At 43.4% G+C, this 24,196-nt stretch overlaps 1 protein-coding gene and 1 pseudogene across 1 annotated transcript; both read right to left on the reverse strand.

Moving 5' to 3' along the window:
* Nucleotides 1-718: 718 nt before the first annotated feature.
* Nucleotides 719-23,857, reverse strand: LOC146892450 (uncharacterized). Its single transcript, XM_085697324.2, has 4 exons — nt 23,406-23,857; nt 23,039-23,110; nt 15,449-15,588; nt 719-1,261 (listed from the first exon to the last, which is right to left on the reverse strand). The coding sequence occupies exons 1-4, from the start codon at nt 23,551-23,553 to the stop codon at nt 1,247-1,249; spliced, it is 375 nt and encodes a 124-aa protein (XP_085553450.1). The 5' UTR covers nt 23,554-23,857; the 3' UTR covers nt 719-1,246.
* On the reverse strand, nt 5,605-15,122 carry LOC148120556 (uncharacterized; annotated as a pseudogene).
* Nucleotides 23,858-24,196: the final 339 nt, after the last annotated feature.

Here is a 24,196-nt window from a genome sequence, read left to right on the forward strand (position 1 = left end):
ATGTTCTGGGGGTCACCTCCTGACCTTCAGATTGTACGGTTTCAGCAGAGACAGAAAGGGGGCAGTTACCCTTCTCAGTTATAGCCACAGGTGTGTCTCCTAGGTGATCCTAAATCCTGTCACAGATAAACCATCAGAATATCCAAGAGTACCTCAAGAAAGAAGAATGTGGAGTAGCTGAGAGGAGTAGACCAAAGACACAATTTATTTTTATACCTGTGTATGTACGTATGTGTAGGTGCCCACAGAGATGAGAAAGAGCATTTGATTCCCTGGACATGCCTGATGTGGGAGGAAGAGCTCGATGCAATTCCCCTGAAAGAGCAGGCCTTCCCACAGCCAAAGGACAGTGGAAGCTTTTAACCACCACTGAGCCATCTCACACCCCTATTTGATTCTGCAGGGGAACAAGGTCTTGCTAAGCAGCCCACACTGGCCTTGAACTTGAGTGATTCCCCTTCCTCAGCCTCCTCAATGCTAGAATTACAGGCGTGCATGAGAGTCTCAAAAGTTAATTTTAATTATGAGTCGGAAATTAACAACAACAGTTAGTGATAGGGAGAAGAATGGGTATTCTGCCTGCCTTGTTAAGGAAATGAACTCCAGGGGAAGACTGCAGTGAGCAGCCCATAGTCAAAATGCTGAGGGCAGAAGCATTTTGAATGTAAAGTTGTTCTGGACTTGTATATGCATAATGATAAATTCTGAAGACACAGACCAAGTCTAAACACACAATTTATTTGTAATTCAGATACATGCACACACGTAGCCTGAAGGTAATTTTCTAGAATGTTTGTGCACCTGCATTTTGACTGTGGTCCATCACATGAAATCAGGTAGAAACTTTCTATTTATAGTATCAGATCAATGGCAAAAGACTTACAGTTTTGCAGTGTTTGGATTTCATATTTCCAACTGAGGATGCTTGATTTGTATTTTAGCGTTCACCCGAATGCATGATTGTATGCCACCTGTATGAGATACCCTTAGAGGCCAGAACAAGGCATCAGAACCTCTGGGGCCGGAGTTACAGACTGTTGTGAGCTACCATGTGGGTGCTGGAAATGAATCAGGTCCTTTGCAAGAGCAGCCAGTGTCATAACTGCTGAGCCACCGTTCCAGCTCCTTAACCTGTATTTTAGAAGAGATGCAGTATTTGTGTCCAGCCTCTGTGACTACATTGCCATTCTCTGGACTATAAGTCCTACGTGGGCAGGAGGTTCTTCTCTGTTTCGTTCACTGGCATTCATTCACCCAGCACCTAGAAGAAAGTGCAGCATGTGTTTGGCACACAGGGCATGTTTACCAAATGAACAACTAGAATCAGGCAGTCCACTAGGACTTCTTCACTGATCTGTTTTATGGCATGGCCGTGTCACTCTAAAGAGCACACACACGTGGATGGTGTGACAGAAGCTGAGGAAAGATATGGTGAGAGTTGCAAGGCAGGCGTACAGACAGGAGACTCTACACCGTAGCAAATTTATGGACTTCAGGAGAGCTGTAGGAGCAACAGTAGCCACCGCTGTCCAGTGAAAGTTGGTTTAAACAGAGCAGGAAAACTGTTTAAGCAAAATTGTTTCCTTCTGGCTTCAGTCAAGGGGCTAAGAAGGGTAAGCCATTAGCTGCAAATGGAACACCGAAGAAGAGTGGAAAGAGGTTAATGAATAAAAAAAGACAGGAAGAAGAAGAAGGAGGAGGAGGAGGAGGAGGAGGAGGAGGAGAGGAGAGGAAGAGGAAGAGGAAGAGGAAAAAGAAGAAGAAGAAGAAGAAGAAGAAGAAGAAGAAGAAGAAGAAGAAGAAGAAGAAGAAGAAGAAGAAGAAGAAGGAAGGAGGAAAAAAGCTGATTCTGAAGTAGTTATTATGCCTTCTACTGAAACAAAGAGGAAAAAAAGAGACTGTGATGGAACACACTTGTCATGCTAGCATTAGTGGTGTAGGGACAGGAGGGTCGAGAGCCTGCGATTAATCTACGTTTCAAAATAAAACTCTATCTATCCCGGGCTTTTAAAATAAATAAAATTCAGTTAATTTTTTTTTAAAAAAGTAGAAGGAAGGCAGGGCAGGGCTGGAGTCTACATCTGGAACATTCAGGGGTTAGCCTCATGGGAGGTCATCGGGTGAGTGGTCATCCTGTGAGGGGCTGGAGAGACCATGAGTCTTTCTTTTTCCTGTTTTAGCCCCTAACCAGTGACTGGTTTTGCTCAACTTTTGAGTTCCCATCATGATGTGCTGCTTCTCCACAGACCTAAGGGAACAGGGGACAAGATATCATCTGTGAGAACCTATAAACTAAGAGACACAGTAAGTCTTTTCGCTGCGTAAGCTGACTACATGAGGTACTTGGTTTTACTATAGAAAGGTGACTAACAGACAGAGAACAAAAGTCTGCAGAGGGTCTTATCTACAAAGGAAAGTCCCTGTGTTTTCCTTGCTAGTTCTAACTCTATGTGGTTTCATTGCTCTCACTGAAAGCATCTTAATCTGAGTTCCATTTAAAACTGACTGAAGGATGAGCAAGTAATTTCTGCATGAACGTGATTCCAAGTGTGGCAGGACAGGGCAGGTTGAGGAAGCAAAGAAAGCTCAGGGGCGAATGATACAGCTGGCATTGTCAAGAACAAATTGGGTCCCTTTCTGTCAGGACTTCTGAGGAGTTAATGAAGCCTCTCTCAACTGCTTACCTAAGGAACTGTAGTCAACTCTTCTACACCACTCAGCTGTGTACAGTCACACAGCCAGCTCTCACATGCATCGCTTGTCCCCACACAGTCGAGCCTGAGGGCAGCTACTGAAGTTCACATGTTCAAGTGCATGGGTACTGAACCCATCAAAGCCTGGAGGAAGTAGGTCAGCACAACAGAGATGGGGCTGGGGGAGGGGTGGACACCGAGTACAGCACACATCTGGCCCTTCTCTGTCTGCTTATCTTCTGTCTAGGAAGCTCAGGCCGACACAAATACCTCTGAGGCAGCGGCTGCAGTCTTTGTAAAGACTTAGTACAGAAGGTTAGTGAGACAACCTGAAGCTATTCCTATGACCTTCATTGGTAGAAGACTCCTCCTCCTTTACTCTGCAGTTAGACTACTCTTGAATCTCGCACATTAGGAAGCATAGCTTAAAAAAAACAAAACAAAAACAACAACAACAAAAAAAAAACAACAGGGGTTTTGTTTATAACCTAGATAGCAAATCAGTGCAATGATCCAAGGTAGAAAATAAATGTCAATAAAGTTCTCTCCCCAGATTTCACCAGTTCTCCTCCATTGTCTTTTCTTGTTGAGGATCCAGTTCAGGCCACACTCATTTGGACATCCTGTCTCTTAAATGTCCTCCAGCATGCACCAACATTTCCTCAGTCTTTCTTCATCCTTCATGACTTTGGCACATGGGAAGGTACCGGTACTTGGTGCTGGTCAAGGTCAATGCTGTCACAGGAGGTCCTTCTATCTGACTTTACATGATGACTTTTCTTGACTAAGTGGAAACTGTATCATTTTGCCAAGAACATCACAGAGGGAGACTGTACACTCCTGGTGAATCATATTATGGTTGCATAATGTTGTCATTAAGAGTGGTGCTGCTAATTTTTTTTTTTTTTTGGTTTTTTGAGACAGGGTTTCTCTGTAACTTTGGAGTCTGTCCTGGAACTAGCTCTTGTAGACCAGGCTGACCTCAAACTCACAGAGATCCACCTGCCTCTGCCTCCCAAGTGCTGGGATTAAAAACAGGTGCCACCACTGCCCAGCGGTGTTGCTAATCTTGATTGCTAGGTTAAGAAAATGTTGTCTGGGTTTCTACAGCAGTGCAAAGTTACCCATATATCTTGGGAAGATTCATTGAAACCACATACATGCATGCATACATACATACACTTGTAATAGTTTATCCAGCAATTTAAGCATTCATCAATGGTTCTTACCTGTGATGATGATGATGATGATGATGATGATGATGATGATGATGATGATTATAGTGTTTGCCTAATGCTGACTTTTCTATATTCTTCACTCCTACATTTATTAACCTGAAATTGTAAGAGTGCTATAGCTTCCCTTTAAATGGCTATGAAAATTTAACAGGTCTAGATAAAGGACCTGGCCTGACTCTTGAAGAGAAAGAGAATTTCTGGCACATGGAAGACTATTAAATACTTGCTGTGGTTTTCATTTTTGAACTGATGGTTTGACTTGATACTGGGGACAGCCAGTGCTGAAAGATCAATAAACCACCAGAGCAAAATGTGTCACCAGGAAATGTTTAGGACCTAAAACATAACAGAGTAGTGTCTTTCATACTTTAAAAAATACAGTTAGCAAGTTCAAGAGCGTTAGCGTGTAACAACTGTGTAAAACAGGAACATATTTAGTTAATGACCTAAGTTTAAGATCTGAAGAGAAGAAAGACCAAGTGTATCACCTGCAAAGATGACAACAGGAGTCAAAGGGTAAACTGAGGTAGATGTTTCTGAACAGAGGGAAGCAGGGATGTAAGGGGCAGGCACAGGGGGAAGTGAGTAGAGACTTGGGAAGAAATGAGGACAGTTACCGTTGGTGAAAGCATAGACAAAGGCAACAGCCTGAAGGAGAAACCGAGCCTCGAAGAGAAGAGAGGCGGCAGCCCTCCTCCCTCCTTTGCTCTAGAAGAAGGGCACTGAAGGAAGGGGGGAAAGGGAGAGGACAAATTCAGCGTGAAGGACACAATAGTTGTGATTCTTCTTACACAACAGTACTCAAAATGCTGTACGCCAGAAAGGAAGCCTTGGCTTCCAGACAGCGAAGGTCTGGGTAAGAAAGTCTTTAGGGACGCCAGCCCCCAAACTCCCAGTCATGAGGCCGTCTTTCTTTCTTTCTTTCTTTCTTTCTTTCTTTCTTTCTTTCTTTCTTTCTTTCTTTCTCTCTCTCTCTCTCTCTCTCTCTCTCTCTCTCTCTTTCTTTCTTTCTTTCTTTCTCTCTTTCTCCTCACACCACAACACTGCCTGCCTCTCAGACTTTTTCTCTTTGGCTCTCAGCCTCAGCTGCTCCGTGTCTGATGAGTTTGCTCTGTGCATATGGGCAGGATGTCTACTCCACCACAAAGCTTCCATTATCTCAGCTCAGCAGCTACTGCAGAGTGCAGATGCTCGCCGCACTGAGCAGTACTCCAATTGGCCCTCTTTGGATCCCAGCCCCATATTTGAACCAGAAACACAGTATCATGATTGGCCAGGCCCAAGCCAAACACTCTTCGCCTGCCCTGGTATCTGGGTATGACCAGGCCCAGTAAAGCCACTTTTAATAGAAGTTCCCCCAGAATAAAGAAACATATCATTATCAGAACAAGAAAGGACAGCTTACGGGCACCAGCAGATTCTCACTACATCTCAATGTGCAGGAGACTCCAACAAAGCACTTCTGGAAGTAACCGTGACCCTTATGTGATAATAGCCCTTATTCACACAGTGCTTGAGGCTTTCTCTGTGACAGACACTGTCCAGAGTCTTCTACGAACACTGAGTCATTTAAAGTTCACAGGATTATTCCGCTGTTATTGTCGTTACTGTAGACAGGAAGGAACAGGCGCAGGAGGTGAAATCCTTGTCCAACAGCATGTAGTAAAAGGAGCTTAAGCTAGGCCATCAGAATGGAGGGCCAGATAGCAGTGCGTTAGGGGCTGAAATAGAGTCTCAAAAAGAGAGACCCGTGAGAGATAAAATGGGGGGGCAGTGTGTGTATGGGTGTGTGTGTGTGCATGGGTGTGTGTGTGTGCATGTGTGTATGTGTGTGTGTGTATGGGTGTATGTGGGTACGTGTGTCTATGGGTATGTGTGGGTAGGTGTGTGTGTATGGGTGTGTGTGGGTGGGTGTGTGTGTATGGGTGTGTGTGGGCAGGTGTGTGTATATGGGTATGTGTGTGTGTATGTGTGTGTGTGTGTGTATGGGTGTGGATGTGTGTATGGGTGTATGTGGGTATGTGTGTCTATGGGTATGTGTGGGTAGGTGTGTGTGTATGGGTATGTGTGGGCAGGTGTGTGCATATGGGTATGTGTGTGTGTATGTGTGTGTGTGTGTATGGGTGTGGGTGTGTGGGTGTGTGCATGGGTGTGTGTGTGTGTATGGGTGTATGTGGGTATGTGGGTATGTGTGTCTATGGGTATGTGTGGGTAGGTGTGTGTCTATGGGTATGTGTGGGCAGGTGTGTGCATATGGGTATGTGTGTGTGTGTATGTGTGTGTGTGTGTGTATGGGTGTGGGTGTGTGTATGGGTGTATGTGGGTATGTGTGTCTATGGGTATGTGTGGGTAGGTGTGTGTGTATGGGTGTGTGTGGGCAGGTGTGTGCATATGGGTATGTGTGTGTGTATGTGTGTGTGTGTGTATGGGTGTGGATGTGTGTATGGGTGTATGTGGGTATGTGTGTCTATGGGTATGTGTGGGTAGGTGTGTGTGTATGGGTGTGTGTGGGCAGGTGTGTGTATATGGGTATGTGTGTGTGTGTGTGTGTGGGTGTGGGTGTGTGTATGGGTGTATGTGGGTATGTGTGTCTATGGGTATGTGTGGGTAGGTGTGTGTGTATGGGTGTGTGTGGGCAGGTGTGTGTATATGGGTATGTGTCTGTGTGTGTGTGGGTGTGGGTGTGGGTGTGTGTATGGGTGTATGTGGGTATGTGTGTCTATGGGTATGTGTGGGTAGGTGTGTGTGTATGGGTGTGGGGGGGCAGGTGTGTGTATATGGGTATGTGTGGGTGGGTGAGTGTGTATGGGTGTGTGTGGGTAGGTGTGTGTGTGTGTGTGTATGGGTGTGTGTGTGTATGGGTGTATGTGGGTATGTGTGTCTATGGGTATGTGTGGGTAGGTATGTGTGTATGGGTGTGTGTGGGCAGGTGTGTGTATATGGGTATGTGTGGGTGGGTGAGTGTGTATGGGTGTGTATGGGTATGTGTGGGTGGGTGAGTGTGAGTGTATGTATGGGTGTGTGTGAGCGTGTGAGTGTGTGTGTGTGTGTGTGTGTATGGATGTGGGTGGGCATGTGAGTATGTGTGTATGGGTGGGTGTGGAGGGGTGTGAGTGTGTGTGTATGGGTATGTGGGTGTGGGGGGTGTGGGGTGTGTGTGTGTGTGTGTATGGGTATATGTGTGTGGGTGTGGGGGGTGTGGGTGTGGGGGGTTTAAGTGTTAACAAGGAGCTGATCTGATAGTACACACCTGTCTTCTCAGCCACTCAGGAGGTTGAAGCACGGTCCCAAATTCAAGGCCTGCCTAGGCTACAAAATAAATTCAAGTCCTGCCTAAATAATTTAGTGGATCCAGATTCAGGTTTTAAAAAGAACATTTCCAGAGTCGAGATCCTGAACTATCCATACACAATACAACCACAAGTCTGGTGTTCTAGCCCTTCTTACTTCCCTGCCGTGATGGACTGTACTCCACAGTCTAAGCCAGAGTGAACCCTTCCTTCCTACCATCTACCCTCTTGCCAAAAAAATAAAAAGAGGGCTGGGCATGTGTGAGAGACAAAGTTATGTTTGACATACTATGCCTAAGAGAACCATGAAACAAAAACGAAGCCCCTTGCCCAAGGTCAGCTACTTCCTAAAATGTGGGGGCTATTACTTATGTAAGAAAACAAACCACATGTTCTTGCTCCCCTAAACAAGTTTGTTTGACCCAGCTGAACCAGATGTGTTTAAGCACATGGAGGTGGGAGGTACAGGCAGGAAGGATGTCAGGACACATGCTTGCCCCTGATTAGACCTGGTGGGAAATGCATAGATTTATAGGTTTACATTTATAAGACTTGACAAAATATGACTTGTTGCCATTTTCTGGGGAACCTGGATGGATCTGGTCATAATCCATCATCCTGGCCAGAGTCCATCATCCTGGCTGGTATTTAATTAAAGTTTGGTTCAAATTTGGCTCAAAATTATGGAAGTGTAATATTCTCACATGATGGGATCCACACAGGGAGGTAGGGGTCACTAGTAGAGTGCTTGCTAATCATGAAAAACTGTGGGTTCAATCCCCAGCACTTCAAAAACAAAACTTAAAACCTTAAAAACTTTGTATAAAGTGATCTCAGTACAGGAGACAGGCACTGGCAGGTACTGGCAGGCACTGGCAGGCACTGGGATGTGGATGACTGGAAACACTGCTTGGTCAAGCCAGAAAGAGAGCTTTGGGCAAAACAGAAGCAGGGAGAACTTGAGACATCTGGTTCATTGTGTCCCCAGGGATCTCAAGCGAAAACATTGGTTTGCAGTTGTCGAGGGAAGAACCTGAGAAAGGTTACTGCAGTGGACACAGCAATGAACAGGCCCGAACGTCTGAAAGATGTCGTCTCCCGAGGCTTGCCTCCCTTGATCACAACAGCTCTGGAATGGGAACAAATACACACATGTGTTTTAGACCAGAGCACCCTGTGATGTAGGAAGGTGGCTTGGGCGGCAGATCTATCATTAGCATGCACCTGAGATGACAAGACAGGAGACTACATGACAGGTTTGTACAGATGTGCAGTCGTGAAATCTGAGCAAGCACCGCTGCTCTCTTAGGAAACCTGCGGCCTGAGGACTGTTTGCTCTTGAAAGTGTGTTTTGGAGAACTCAGCTTGGCAAGCTGGGCAGTGATGGCCCCAGGAGGCTGTGAATCGTCCGCCAGTCTCTGTATAGTAGCTTCTGGCTTTGCCACCAGGGTCAGAGCCCTGTTACTCTGTGTCCAGAGAAGCATGTTGCAAGATAGCACATATACACCAGCCCTCCATCTCGCCAGCTATTTCTTCAGCTTTGAACTTGTACCCAGTTTGTCCTTGAACTTGTCATCTGTGAATTCCCCTTGATCTTTCCCCTATCTTCTTTAGCCTCAAGGCCGCTCTGACCTCCTTACAGGCCATTGCATTTTCTACAAAAACCCAGAGGAACAGTAGGTCGGCACACTACCTTCTGCCAGACCTACAGCTCTGACTGTAGCAATCTGCCTTGAGAAAGACCTTTAAACTTTCACTCGGTCCTGTCCTTTTCCCTGCTTCCTTGTGACTACAGACATTCAAGCTGGAATTAGACACAAAGTTGTCCCTCTTCTCAAGCAATATTCTAGTTCCAGTTTTAAGTCAGTTCACCCATTCAGAATTCCTGTGCCCAGCAACTCTGTAGAGAAAACTCCCCCATCCGCATACTAACCAAGACTGAGATCTCCTAGAAAATTTATCATGATCTCATCTAAGCCTGTAAGCTCCGGTTTTAATCAGCTATCTATCAAAGCAAGGTTAACGGATGAGCTGGCCTCCAAAGTTTTATTCCCCTTTTCTATAATGATAGAACCTCTAATTAGTATAATAATACCATGAAGTTCAGTATTAAGTATTGAATCCTCTGACCTTCCTTAGAACTATCTATGGCCACGACACTAACAACTGTGATAGGAATTGGAATGTTCACCTCTGGGATATATCTTGGCAGGTGCATACCCAACAGGCCTTCATTTTCTATCCTCCTGCCTGGAAGGTGGATGTGGTGTTACTGTGTTACCATCCTGGACCATAGAGGTCAGGGCAAGGCTGACCTATAAATGATAAGATAGAGATCTGAATTCCTGAATGACCTTCTGAAAAGAGACCTCCTTAACCATATCTGGTATTATCACTTTTTAACTGTAACTTGAGACTGAAATAAACATTTTCCTTCCTGAAAGCAGTATGTTGAGTATCATTTATATACATGTAACAGAGGCCATATAACAATAAGTTCATCTGCAGCTCTGTATTTGAATCTTCTCTTCTCTTTCATTTTATTTTTAATTATGCATGTATTGGGGTGGGCACACTAGGAGACCAGAAGAGGGTGTCTGATTCCCTGGAGTAGGACCTAGAGGGATTTGTGAACTGTTCAATATGGGTGGCAGTCACTGAATTCAGGTCCTCTGGAAAGTAACAATTGTTTTTAGCAGCTGAATCATCTCTAGTACAAATTTTATTTTTAACTCTGAGTGTGTGTGTGTGTGTGTGTGTGTGTGTGTGTGTGTGTGTAGTTTCAGGTAACCGGAGAGGTCAGAAAAGGGCATCAGATCCCCTAAGCTGAAGTTTCCAGATATTGTAAGCCACCAATGTGGGTGCCAGGAACTAAACTTATTCCTAGTCAGCCAGCTACCTTTTCAGCACCTCTGGGTCATTTCTTAAGGACAACTCACACCATTCGTTAGGTCTCAAAATCAATCTCTCCTTTTTTCTCCCCTTATGACTTTCTTTCCTGTAAATTTCTTTGGGTATCCTATATTTTTTTTCTTTTTGAGTGATTCTAGATGGACCTCCAAAAACTACAAATTATATTTAAAAGCTTCTACACTTTGCACTCTATCCCTTTTCCTTCCTTTCGTCTTTCCTTCTTCCTTCCTTCCCTTTCTTTCCAAAACAGGTAGTTCCTGTTTCCCTGGCTGTCAGGCAATACAGAGAGATGACTCTAACGCACATATCAGCGCCACCAACTGAACCTACTGTGGTCTATTCAGGAGGAAATGGATAGTGAAACAGCTTTGGGTATCACAGACGCAGGACGATGACAAAGCATTAATATCATGGCTATCTAGAAGAAACCCACTCAGCAGCACACCACAAGACCAGTTTGTAGATGACGCCTCTTACTCAGCATCCAGTCCTGGACACTAAACTGTTAACACCACTGACTCTCAGCACCTGCAGTGGCCACTAGAGCCAGTGCCTCTACTGCTCTGGCAATAGACAGCCTCTCTGGTCTTCTCTTGTGTCCCTGGCTTTCGTTTTAAGGTCTAGGGTAGACACACTTGGTTTTGGCCCTTATATCACACACCTAGACATAGTTGCAGTGGCTGCTGGAAAGAGAATCCTTAGCTCGTCAAGTATTAGCAGCCTTTGTGCCATAGAAAAACAACCAGTAAAAAATTCAGCAACTGGGCAGTGGTGGAGAATGCTTGTGCTTTGTTTTTGTTTTATTTGTTTGGGTTTGGGTTTGGGGTTTTGAGGTTTCTCTGTGTAGCCCTGGTTGTCCTAGAACTCGATCTGTAAAACCAGGCTGGCTTCAAACTCATAGATCTGCCTGTGCCTGCCTCCTTAGTGCTGGGATTAAAGATGAGAGCCACTACCAGGATTAAAGATGAGAGCCACTACCACTCTACTGGCCACCATCACCCGACTAGCACATGAGTAATATCTGTACTTGGGAGGGATTTAAAAAACCTGTCTCAAAAAAAAAAAAAGAAGAAGAAATAAAGGAGAGAGGAGTAAGAGGAAGAAGAAGGAGAAGGGAAGGAGGAAGAGAAGAAGCAGGAGGAGGAGAATTCTGCAAACATTAGGAGCTAGACTACTAAACTAACCTATTTGTCTCCTGACAGAACTTAATCTAATCTCTCTATGTGTATTGGGCTGTGAAAGTCTGGAACAGTCTATGATCTGAGAACTATTTCCTGCCTAGGAAATGAAACTCTGAGTCTCCCTATGTGCAGACTATGGTGACTGGTAAAGCTATCCATTTACTTACGACCTCCAGACTGAATGGCTTGTCCTCAAGATGCTGGACCTAGCAGAGCTAGCGGGGAATCTGAAGAGACCTTTCTAGAACTCTCTGTCACCTTGTCTTAGTGGAAAGGTCTGATTTTTATGTTTTATTTTTGTTAATTTTTATTATCTTTTTTTGCCATCCCTGGAAGTTTAGGCCCATTGTAGACTCAGTCTTGACCAGAGAGATGCCCTTACCTAAGTCTTCAAATCTAAAATGCATTAGCATTGAAAATATGAGAACATACCTTAACCATCATTTCTTGCAGCCCTTCCCCTGTGCTTAACATCACGAGTCACATGAGAAAAGAATTCCCTCTGAACCACACTAGTGACTAGGTGGCATGTTCTTCACTTCCCGTGAGCCCAACCTGTGCACATAACATGGCCTTGAGGGAGATTTTGGGCTAGGTGTCACAGATAATGACATTTCCTATAGCTGAGAATTCCCTATCATGTCGGAGGCTGGGCCTTGATTTCTGCCACCTCCAAAAGGTCAGGTCTGTGTTTGTAAACAGCCCCAGCAGCCTGGCCTGAATAAAATCTCGAAGCAAGGAGAGGAGACAATTTACAAGCTGCCCAGGACAAACCAATGTATACAAAAACTAGCACAGATTTTCCTTTTGCCTCAAACTATTTCTACTTCCTCAGGGGGGAAAAATGCTGTCACCGTACCAAATGTTTTAAAGAAAATGATTTTGCCGAGTTCCTCTCTTTCCTGAGCTGCTCCCAGATTCATTCAGTTTGTTTCTGACTCCAGCTCCTGCATGCTTCCATATCAATTAGATTAAGAAGCCATCTTCACTTAGTTCATATTCAAAGTCCAAAATGTTCATCAGTGTGTGAGTTAGAAGTGGGCTCAGCTGTAAGAAACAAAAACTCCTTAAGTCACAGTGGCTTAGAGCAAGATAACACATTTATTTCCCTCTCTCACTTAAACAGAACCTAAAGGTACCGCCTAATGCCAGTTGATTCTGATTGTCAACTGAGACTCACAGTGAGTTGAGTTGCATAACAGCTCCTTGCATAGCAGTGTTCACATCTGTCTGACATCCTTTTAAAAAAAAGATTTTTTTTTTTTCCATTTTAGCAGTATAAAACCTCTAACCTGGGCCCTCTTTGTAATGATCTGCATTCTATTGTGCACAGCTGAGTTAACACCCAGGAAACTTCACTGAATTGCCCAAAGGAATGCATGGCAAAATTTAGGGAAGAAGAAAAACAGAGAAGAGCCAGTCAGGCATGGTGGTTTACATCTGTGTAATCTCAGCACTCAGGAGACTGTGACTGGAGAACGGCCATGAGTTCAAAGCTATCCTGGACTGCATAGTGAGTTTCAGGTCACCTGGAATGGCAGAATGAGATCCCAATCTCAAGGAGGAATCTACTTCCGGTCATCAGGGACTGAGGTCCTCTTCTCAGACATTTTTGCCACCCCCAAGCAGGAATTTCTAATTTGACCTGTCTCATTGTGTTTAACCATTGAAATTTCAGAGTTCATTTATTCACCTCTTCCTAGAGTAGTATCTAAATAAAAGAACACATTGACACTTTTTGTTTTGTTTTCATGACAGGAGAGAACATAGTTGCCAAAGCTTAGCCAGGTTCACATAGGAAGACAAGAATGACTCCGGAAAGTTGCAGGCGGTAACTTGACCTGGGTCTGGCTACTGGGAGCTCTGGCCAGCCCCGCCACCCTCCCAGTGCAGCCTTGCTCTCCTTGTCTCCCCTACACTCCTACACTCACCCTTGGCCTCCTCTTATCATCCTCCAGGTTGTCCCAGGACTCCTGCTATTGCTCAGTGCTGACGTTGGAGCACGGCATGCACCTCTCCTTGGCGTTGGCTCATCTCCTTGGGTTTACTCTAGCTTCTCTCTTGGCCTTGGCCCTAGCTCTAGCTGGCTCCCACCCAACAAACACCCAGAGTCCCCTCCCCTGCTCAACACCTCCTGAGGCTTCCATGTAACCCAGTCACCTTAGGTGAATGACCTTCTCAGGGTTAGAAAAACACTCAGTAGGGTTTTTTCTTTCTTTCTTTCTTTCTCATACTTTTTTTGGAGGTGTTAGAAAAATGTTCATGTTTACACTCCCAATTTTTAAATCTTTTATTAAAGGAAGCAGTATTTACTGAGCACCTTGTCAGTGGGCTAAATGCTTCTAAATTTCACTTAATCATTGTTAAAGCAGTTCTTGGAGGGTGGTGTCATAATTTCACTTTCTGCAGGAAAACAAACAAAACTAAGATTGTGTAGGATTAAGTTACTGCCTATGATCACCCAGCTGGTAAGAAGCAGAGCTTCTTATTAGGTTCACTCTCGCCGCACCTCCATGGAGTTATGATCATTCGCATAGGTCTCCAGAGTTCCAGGTGAGCCTGGGGAAGGTGCCAAGTGTGGGTGGGTGGGATTTGATTTGGATGTGAGCACACTTGACACTTGACAGCTCAAATCATGGAACGTGCACATGCGTACCATCTGTCAGTGACAGTAAGTCAAGCGTGTTTTGAAAAACAACGTGGATAAAATAATAAGGACACACCTTTAAATGGAAAAGTACAAATGCAAAGTTCAGAGGATTTGTCCTAGAACTCACTCTGCAGACCGGGCTAGCATCGAACTCACAGAGATCTGCCTGCCTCTGCTTCCCGGGTGCTCAGATTAGAGGTGTGTGCCACTATGCCTATGCCTAACTATTTTTCAAACTTTCTTTTTATTTATTCTTTCTGTCTTTCACATCATGCATCTCAATCCCCAACATTATACTTTTTAAAAAAATAATTTATTTTTATTTTGTGTTCAATGGTGTTTTGCCTTCATGTATGTCTGTGTGAGTGTGTCAGAAGCCCCGAAACTACACTTACAACAGGTGTGAGCTGCCTTGTTGGTGCTGAGAATTGAACCCAGGAGGACACATTATTTTTAAGTTTAGTTAAAGAATACTTTCAAATTCATGGCCGGCAAATGCTTAACTGTGACGCTGCAAAGCAATCCCTGCAACACCTTTTGATGATGGTGGCAGGGCTGAATGGGATGTTCTTGTTTTCTGAAGTATGACCCCGGGCGTTGTGAGCAAAGGCATGAGGTAGAGAAGCCACAATACAGTCTTTGCACTGTCCAGCTGCAGTCAGGACTTCGTCGGCCATACTGGGGCCGATTATTGTAACAGTGAGGATCTCGGGTATGTCTCAGGGGCACAGCAGTTTCTTCTCTCAGGTAGAGCCTCAAGGACAAGGCTCAGAGGACCAGGTTTATCAAGAATCAGAAGTGCTTAAATATAAAACAGTGGAGATGTAGCTACGATACAGTAGTCTCCTGTGGGCCAGAGATGTGTGTGTGTGTGTGTGTGTGTGTGTGTGTGTGTGTGTGTGTGTGTGTGTGTGAGCTTCCACTGAGATTCACAGAAGCTATGGAGAGCTGGAGTCAGGCTGGGAGGCACACAACTGTAACACTAGCATATAAAATGATGAGACAAGAGGCTACAAACTCAGGACCAGCCTGGCTGGTGGATTTAGCTTAGTGGTGGGGTGTTTGCCTGCCTTGGATTAAGCCCTGGATTTGATCTACAGTATGGGTCAGGGTACCAACCCTACTAAAACAAATTCTTTTGGAGTTGGTGAAGGCATGCCTCATCAAAGATTAGGCACACAGAAACTGGAGCTCGGGTCTTCCACTTTAACTGAGTATGGGGGTCACCTGGAAAGTCACCTGGTAGAGTCTGAGCCCTCTGAGATGGCCCTGGGGCCTTATGCTTTAAAAATAACCTCTTTCTCTCTTCTCATAACTTTCAAAATAATACCCCCCAAGTCCTCCTGACAGACCCCCTAAAGTAAAGATGATTCTGTGCTAATATAAAACACACCAGGTGCAGCCATCAAATGTCTGCCACGCCGCTGAGAATGGGCTGACTTGGAAACACAGACAGATGTCTCCAGCACTTGTTGAGAGTTACCTTTCTAAGACAACTGTGGTTTTGGTAATGGTGACTCATCTCCCATGGTAATCTGCATCCACACTTCAAAGTCACCATGACAAAGAGCCACCATTTCCGCAGGGTTCCGGAGACCGCCTGCTCCCTCTTGCTCACAGTAGCTGTAAGAGATGAAAAAAATAAAATCCGTAGGTAGAGGTTGACCTAGGCTCTTTGGCTGTCACTGCGGTCTCCATTTTTGCCACATGCATTTAAGGCACAAACATGGGCTTTGAGATTTAAAGCCCTGGCTTTATTTTCAAAAGCTCCCAGCCCTAGAGGATAAGAAGCTGTTGTGTACAGCAGGTAACTGCTCCACAGCAGGATGAAAGATTACTGGGGCTGATATCAGTCACTAGAACTTTAGTTTAAGCTTAAGCCCAAGACCAGGACCTCTAAATTCCAAGTGTATTATTGCACTTGCAGTGATGGTGAGTGGCCCCGCAGTATTTGGCCAGGTTTCTGGCATAGGTTCTTTTTTATTTTGAAATTTTAGTAGATGTTTTCTTGATTTGTCTATAGATCCTTCATTTTGTATGTTATCTTTGTATTAGGGTATGAATAAAGTAAACATATTAACCTTCTCTTTTTTTGCTTTTGGTTTCTAACCATGCTAGGTGTCCAAACCTAGGGCCTCATGTTTATTCATTTGTCAAGTGACCTGGCACTCAATTGCCTGGCAAACCAATCATCTCTAAGAGCACTGTGCAGCAGTGGTGTGTACAGTCTCGTCATTGTACCAGCAGACACCAAAACACTTCTCTACCTGCAAATCCGAGACTCCATAGCCTCTAAATTTTCCCCGCCCCCTGCCACCTGTGGACTGTTCTTTACACATGAACATTATTATTTTAATGAACTCCTTTAAAAGCTTCTTAGCCCAGCAGTGCTGACCTATAATTCCAGTGACTTTGGAAAGCTGAAACCACAGGACTGTAAGTTCAATGCCAGCCTAGGCAACTGAAGGAGCACCTCAAAATATTAAAAGTAAAAAAAAAAAGCTGGGTGGTGGTAGAATATACCTTTAATCCCAGCACTTGGGAGGCAGAGGCTGGCAGATCTCTGTAAGTTCAAGGCCAGCCTGGTCTACAGAGTGAGTTCCAGGACAGCCAAGGAGAGCAAAGGCTATACAAAGAAACCCTGTCTCAAGAAACAAAAATACACAAAAAAATTTTAAAAGTTAAAAATAATAATAACAATAATAATAATTTTAACAGGTCTAGTGCTATGTCTCCGAGGTGAAGGGCTTGTCTAGCTTTTGTGACACCCGAGTTCAGTTCTTCACATAGAAGGAAGATTTTAAAAAAAGAGTCATGGTTCACAAAGTTCTATTATGCTAGAGACAGAGTAACTCTCAGCATTGGTGAGAAGTAAATTCATGATCAAATTAGAGAATAGCCTACAGAAATTTAAAACATGGACTTCTTTTTAACAACTATTCAACATTGAAGTCTTTATGGATACACTCAAAAAAATAGAAACAACTTGAAATAGAGGCTTGATATAGAGGCTTGATCACACACATATGGCATTCTAGGCAATGAAATATTTTGTAGGAACTGAAATAAAATAATCTAAGGGCGAGAGATGGCCCTGTCATTAGGAGCACATGCTACTCCTAGAGAGGACCCTCCCGTTTTCAACACTCAAGTTAGGAAGCTCACACAGCCTGTAACTCCAGCTTCAGGGACTCCTACACCCTCTTCTCAGCACTGTTGGTCTTTCACATGTGCACACTTGTACACACACAGAGAGACATACACATATAAGTATAATTAAAGACTAAATGAATCTTCACCAAATGAGCTATAAAAAAGTTTTGAAAAAGAGTGGTAGCCTCCTGTATGTTGATACAGGAAACTCTATATTTATAATTACACATTTAAGAATTGAATACAATTAGGAGAAATGTAATGATATACCTGAATTTACACACACAAATAAATATGCACATATACTGCGACCTGGGTATGCAAGCCATTTTGTGGAATGTAGGCGGAAGCTGCTTGTTTGTTTCCCGCTGCCCAGACTCCCGAAATAACCACACAGAAACTGTATTAATTAAATCACTGCTTGGCCCATTAGCTCTAGTTTCTTATTGGTTAACTCTTACATCCTAATTTAACCCATTTCTATTAATCTGTGTATTGCCACATGGCTGTAGCTTACTGGCAAGGTTCCAGCATGTCTGTTCCCGGCAGCAGCTACATGGCTTCTCTTGATTCCGCTTTCTTTCTCCCAGCATTCAGTTTAGTTTTCCCTGCCTACCTCTATTCTGCCCTGCGTAGGCCCATGCAGATTCTTTATTCATTAACCAATGAAAGCAACACATATACAGAAGGGCTTCCTACATCAGTCGAAGGACAAATAAGCAATTGCTAACAGTTTCTCCCCTTGGAGAAATGGACTGGTAATTAGGAATAAATAAAGGGGGGGAAATTCACCTAGTTTTATATGTCTCCATACTATGTGAGTTTTTTTAATAAAAACATAGTAATTTTATTACTTTGAGACCTTTTGAATGTAAGCAGGATTATTGAGGGCTCTCCTGCTGATGGCCTCCAGACTGCACAAGATCCAACACAAAATCAGAAAAACCAACTTAAACTATTTTGAGACTTTGTATGTGGGGGTTGTTTCCAGGGTTTGTTTGCTTGTTTTTGTCCCTGTTATTTCATCCTCATGAGAGAACTTTGCAGATGACAACACCATGCTACCAAAAAACTGAATGCACCGCTCACGAGCAGACAGCACCAAGACACAATTTTTTCCCCAGTGTTGAGTTACTGGGTTTTGGCAAGAAGGCTTATTTTATATGATATTTTCCTTTTTTAAAAAACAAAAACAAAAAAATCCTCCCTTTTTTTTTGGTTTTGTTTCTTAGTGCTCTGAAATTTACCTTTGTAAAAGCTTTGTGATTTCTTTTCCAATCCCCTTCTCCCAGGGTCTGTCATTTTTGAAAGAACTTACTTGGACCGCAGTTCACAGTGGGATACAGCATCTGTGATTCCGGAGGGCCTGAGACACTCAGAAACTTTCTGGTAACAAGATATTTTCCTCCCAGTTTCCTGAGTAAAGCTTTGCTGCCCTGAAGAATGATCAACTTTTCTCAAGGTCAGGAGTCACCCAGCAGAGCAGAGCCAGGGGTTAGACTCAAAGCATCAGGCTTCCAGCTAGATGTCAAATGTCTAGATTTCTGTGGCTGTTGTTGTTTCTTTGTCTTATGTCGAGTAAAGGAACAAGTGATATTAACAGATTTTCTCTGAGCACAAACGTAAACTGACTTTGGAAGAAAAGCATTGTTTTGGTTTGAAGGGTTTGTGCTAAAACAAGATCTCTCTTTGTAGCCCAGGGTATTCTCAAGTTTGTGATGCTCCTGCCTCAAACTTCTGGTTGCTGAGATTACAGGTGTGCACCAAACCCAGGTCTTAATGAGTTTTTAAACATAGAGCTGGCGAGATGACTAAGCAGGTGAATGTTTTTCCTGTCAGGCCTTGGCAACCTGAGTTCCATCCCTGGTAGCTACATAGCAGAAGGCAAGAACTGACTCTTGCCAGTTATCCTATGACTACACACACACACACACACACAGACACACACACACACATACATTAGACACACACCAAATATAAAAGTTTTCTTATTTAAAATATATCATCCTGGAAAAAAAATAAGACTTAACTTTATTTAGCTAGAAGAATATTAGAGTTTAATTAAAAAGAAAACGAAAAAGTCCAGGCTCTATTATATCATGTAAAATAGGATCTTAAGTGAACTCACCCCTACCACACCCTTCAGTGTACAAATGTAGAATGTACTTAGAATTGAGTGATCGTCTTTGGAAAATCATTTTCTGGCAAAAGTACAAAGTATGTGTTGTTCTCATAGAATTAAACAAAAATAGATCCGGTTCAAAATAACAGTAAAATCCCCCAGGGTCTGACTAATACAATATGGCTGGCACAACTTGAATTCCACTGGAAGGGCTAAAATCTTAAAACAGAGTCACAGACTAGTCTTTAATCATCCTTTGGACTGCGGCAGCCATCTTGGAAATCTCCTGGTGCCTTTGACTTCAGATAGGAACAAGAACCATCAATTCTGTGGTCAACAAGTTCCAACAAAGGCAAGAGTGGCTTCTTTTGTATTTTGACACTTTGAAACACTGAAAGTAGCCCTGCCCAATACAACAAGTTAGGCATTATGATGATCATTCAAGAATTAGCTTTACACTATATCCTTCTGGTTTGGTATTTTTGTTTGCTTGTTTTTTGTGTGTACTAACATCTCTAGAACATTATCTCATTGATTCTTGCTACCAGATCCTAAATTAGACCATGATCAGAATATATTGTTTGTTAAATTTCTTCACATAAGGATGAAAATGACCCTGTTGTGAGATTTTTGATTGCCTTTGTGTACTACAAACACAGCATATTCCAAAATGACTTCCAATTTCAAATAATGTTTATTCTTTTCAATAAAAGTAGCTGATTGGAAAACTGTAGATAAATGGTTATGCAGTCTTTATATCTTCTTAAGATTTTTTTATATAACAGCTTTTGTAATCAAATTAACACAGTATGTGTGTCATAGAAAATGCAGCCATTTGAAACATAGCAAAAAAAATAAAACTTTCCAAAATGTGAATATTCATCCTAAGAGAATTCTCCTTAAAGTCCATGATTCCAGGAAAGTCACGAAACACAAACCGTTTGTGTGATCTACAAGGGTGTGTGAGCTACTTTGCCCCTGAGAATGGTTGGATGGTGCTCCAGCCTATTCCCAGTTGGATAGGAAAAGGCCCAGCTGGCTGAGATCACTGGGTCAGGTCGGCATGTGCACGCCCCAGGAGACTGGGGAGTGGGTCTCCACGTGGCCCTCACATCTGCAGGACTCAGGGTCCCATCTTCCCACCCTATGGCTTTTGAATGGCCATGAAAACCTGTCACGTGGTGATCTGTTACTTGGAAAACATCCAGTTTCCATATTCATTCTGCAATCATGACTAGACTTAAAATGACTGTGTTTTCAAAGACAATTATTCTGAACAAAGGACTTTTTCTCATTTTGTTATATGAAAAATCTATAAAAACAGTAAAAATTGCATAGATGTCACAGATTAATAGCCAGTGTTGGAAAGGCACTGTCCCCAGAAGAGTGAAGGTTGCTTATGCACCAAACACTGTGTTGTTCTCAGAATGGCACCATGTGCAGTAGAATGGAAGGAATGTCGATTCTAACATAGGCAGACCAAACTCAAAATCTTGGGTAAACTTTTTCTCCCTGTGTTAACTTTCCTAAGCTTTGTTATGTCTTAGGTTAATAGTTGGTTCTTAGATTTGTATGGGGGTGGGGAGGCTCATCTGTAACAAATATCATTGGCTAGGTAGTTTAAATAATGAAGGGTTACTTCTGATAATTCTGAAGGCTTGAAAGTCCAAATCCAAGGTGCAGGGAGACTTCCGGTCTGATTCCCCAGATCAGCCTTCTTGTTCTATCACACCGTGGGAGCAGGTCAGCTCCCATGTCCCCACTAGTCACACATTCTAGAGGATTCTATCCTCACAGCTTCCTCGCCTTCCTGAAACTCACCTACTAGCAGCATATTGAGAAGGAAGGTTTCAGTCTATGAATTTGAGGCAACAGAAACATTCAGCCCATAGCAAGGTGTAGACAAAATGACATTTTTAAAAGTACCTAGACCATAACAGATTCTTTAAAGTCTCAGCTGTCCCTGGCACTATTGTCACTGTCAGTATAATTACCTCCCCTGATCCCCACACTTAAAATCTGTCGTCATCTCTCCTTGCCTGTACTGCCAGCACTGTAAATCCAACACTAATATTTTGGTTAAAATTTTATGTTTTATAGCCAGGTGTGTGGCCTTTAATCCCAATACTCAGGAGGCAGAGGCAGGTGGATCTCTGTGAGTTCCAGGAAAGCTAAAGCTACACAGTGAGATCCTGTTTCAAAAACAAACAAACAAGCAAGTCTATGTCCTCCTCACCCAATTCACCCCCCTTCCTTCCTTCCCTTGCTCTTTCTCTCTTCCCCCCTCCTTCCCTCTTCTTTCTCCCGCTTCCCCTCTCTCTTTCTCCCCTTTCTTCCCTTTCTCCCTCTCTACCCCTCTTCCCCTATCTCCCGCCTCTCTCTCCAGATTGGAAGGGTCTTTGAGGTCTGTTTAACCTCATCTTTGTTTCTCTCCTCTACCATGGCATTCCCAGCTGGAGAGGTTTTCTTTGCTGAACTCAGCTGAACATCTCAGGCTGTAATAAAGCTTCCTTGAACTTTCCCCATCAGAATCACTAAAAATGTGCAGTATTTCAAAAAGCCTAAATTTGCCTCCAAAAATGCTTGTGAAATGTATTTCAACACACACAACCAACCCTGAGAACGCGCTGACAATGTCGATCCTCATAGCTGCCCTTTATTGCGACTTATTGCTGCTTAATCAGGAAATAGGTTAACGCTTCTAGGCAAGGGTTCCAGTCTGAAATTTTCTTGAGCTATGAGATACATAGTCATTATGCAAATGACCACTAGTAACTTATTTACAGGAAGTGTTATTCTGTCAACAGTGAGGTCATCACAGAATCTCTGTCTCCCACAGTTCTCTACTATTTAAACCAGGACACTACCATCCCGCAGAGAGGGCGCTGGTGAATATTTGGAGTCTAAGCGAGCCATTGAATAAACAGAGCTGCTGCTTCTATTATTGTTACTGTCAATATAACTATATCCTTCCCCAGCTATAACTGATTGTTTCCTTTTTTCCATTTCAAAACATTTTTTGTTCAAATGCCCCTGAGGGCACTTATTGTAAGCCATATTCCTTCAGAAACAATGGACCTTTTAATTTTTCAACCTAAAATACACAGCCTGTCACCTACACAGTAGGATGATATTGTTAGGGATCAGGTGCCCCTAATTGGTGATTTTTCAGGGAGATAAGGGATTACAGGGAGTGAGTGCTTCCTATGCTAATTTATGCAAAGCACAGACTAGAAAGTCCACAATATGTAAGAGGCAGTGTTGCTACAAGAGTTGTACATTTTCTAAACACATGGACGAAAAGCAGCTCCCTGCTCAATGTACTTTGCTATTTCTGTGACCACTGAGATAATAAAATTTTGTTTTGCCTACTTTATAATATCTTCCTAAGAAAAGACAGAGACCTTCTCAAAAACTAGTCCCTGTAAAACCCCACCCCTATCCAGGATGGACATCTGCTAGGGAACACTATTCTGTGCCCTGGGAAGTCATAACAGAGCCAACCTTTGAGACAGAATCAAACTGGGCATTGGGTAATGTCTCTTCTCAGCCACTAATTGTGACACACAGCACAGACGTGCAAGTATGACTTCCAAAGAGGTTGTGAGGGAGGCATTACCAGGTTATTGGGAACAAACAAGTGGGGACCAGCTTACCTCAGAGGCAAAGCCAGATGAAGAATCAATAGCAATCTCCTTGCTGCCACCAGGTTCACTGATGTTTACCATCCTATGACTACAGTTTGCTCCTTGTGTGCCCTCATAAAGACACTACTGGGCCAGGTATGAGGATACATACCTGTAGTCTCTGCACTTGGGATGCTGAGACAGGCAAAACATGCATGTGTAGCCAGAGGAACAAAGCCAGACCCTGTCAAAAAGAAGAAGACAAAGAAGATAAAACACAAAGAAAAAAAAAGAAAAAAGAAGAAGGAAGAAGGAGGAAGAGGAGGAAGAAAAAGAAGAAGATGAAGAAGAAGAGGAGGAGGGGGAGGAGGAGGAGGCGAAGGAGAAGGAGGAGAAGAAGAAGAAGGAGAAGGAGAAGGAGAAGGAGAAGGAGAAGAAGAAGAAGAAGAAGAAGAAGAAGAAGAAGAAGAAGAAGAAGAAGAAGAAGAAGAAGAAGAAGAAAAAGAAGAAGAAGAAGAAAGAAGGCACCTAACCTTTACCTTCTGTTTGCTTTCTGCAAACTGCAAACCACTTTGGGAAAAGAAGTTCATTAAATCCATCCTCAGAGCACAAGAAGATGGACAAAGAGGAAGAGAATTGCTGGGTAGCTACTCTCAGGCTCTGTCTCCAGTTTTGTGGAATGACCATAGCTCTCCAACTAATGCTTTAAAGGAACTGGTGTGGCCTCGAATGTAGAAACAGAATGTCATTTTCTGAAAGTCCCCATAAGTGACTTGGCTTTCCCTTAGAATTCTGCTGCCATGAGTCATATCCTGGGGGCTTTGGGAAGGCACTGAGATCCTTCACATGCTCACTGTGGCCATTCTATCTAAAATAAGAGCACAAACATTGAGGGGAGCCCTGAAAATACTGGGGAACAGAACCAGCTCATGGTCTGGGGCCACACTCAACTGTTCTTAAGACATGCTGATAAGTCCTCCACCACAGCTGCTTCCTCTCTGGCTTGTCCCTCAAGCCTGGAGCTCAAGCTAGCTTCCATCTGCCAGCTTTATCAGGGCAATCGCAGCAGCAGTTACCCTGCTGCAAGCTTTGATAGCGTCCCTCTGTCTCTGTCCTTTTTTTCCTCATTCTAAATTCAGGCACAGTCTTCCTTTTTCTTTCAGAGGCGCCCAAGGGAACATGACAATCTAGGTAGTACTTTACTACAAAGCTTGTTCAACCATATTTTGAGCAACTGGAAAGAAGCATGTCTGAAATATCCATGGTGAGAGAAATGTGGGAGAAAGGCCACAAAAATGAAGGTGATAGTTCCTCTTTAAAAGACCGCTGG

Source organism: Myodes glareolus, chromosome 11 (genome assembly GCF_982192425.1).
Source record: "Myodes glareolus chromosome 11, mMyoGla1.1, whole genome shotgun sequence".
Lineage (NCBI taxonomy): Eukaryota > Metazoa > Chordata > Mammalia > Rodentia > Cricetidae > Myodes > Myodes glareolus.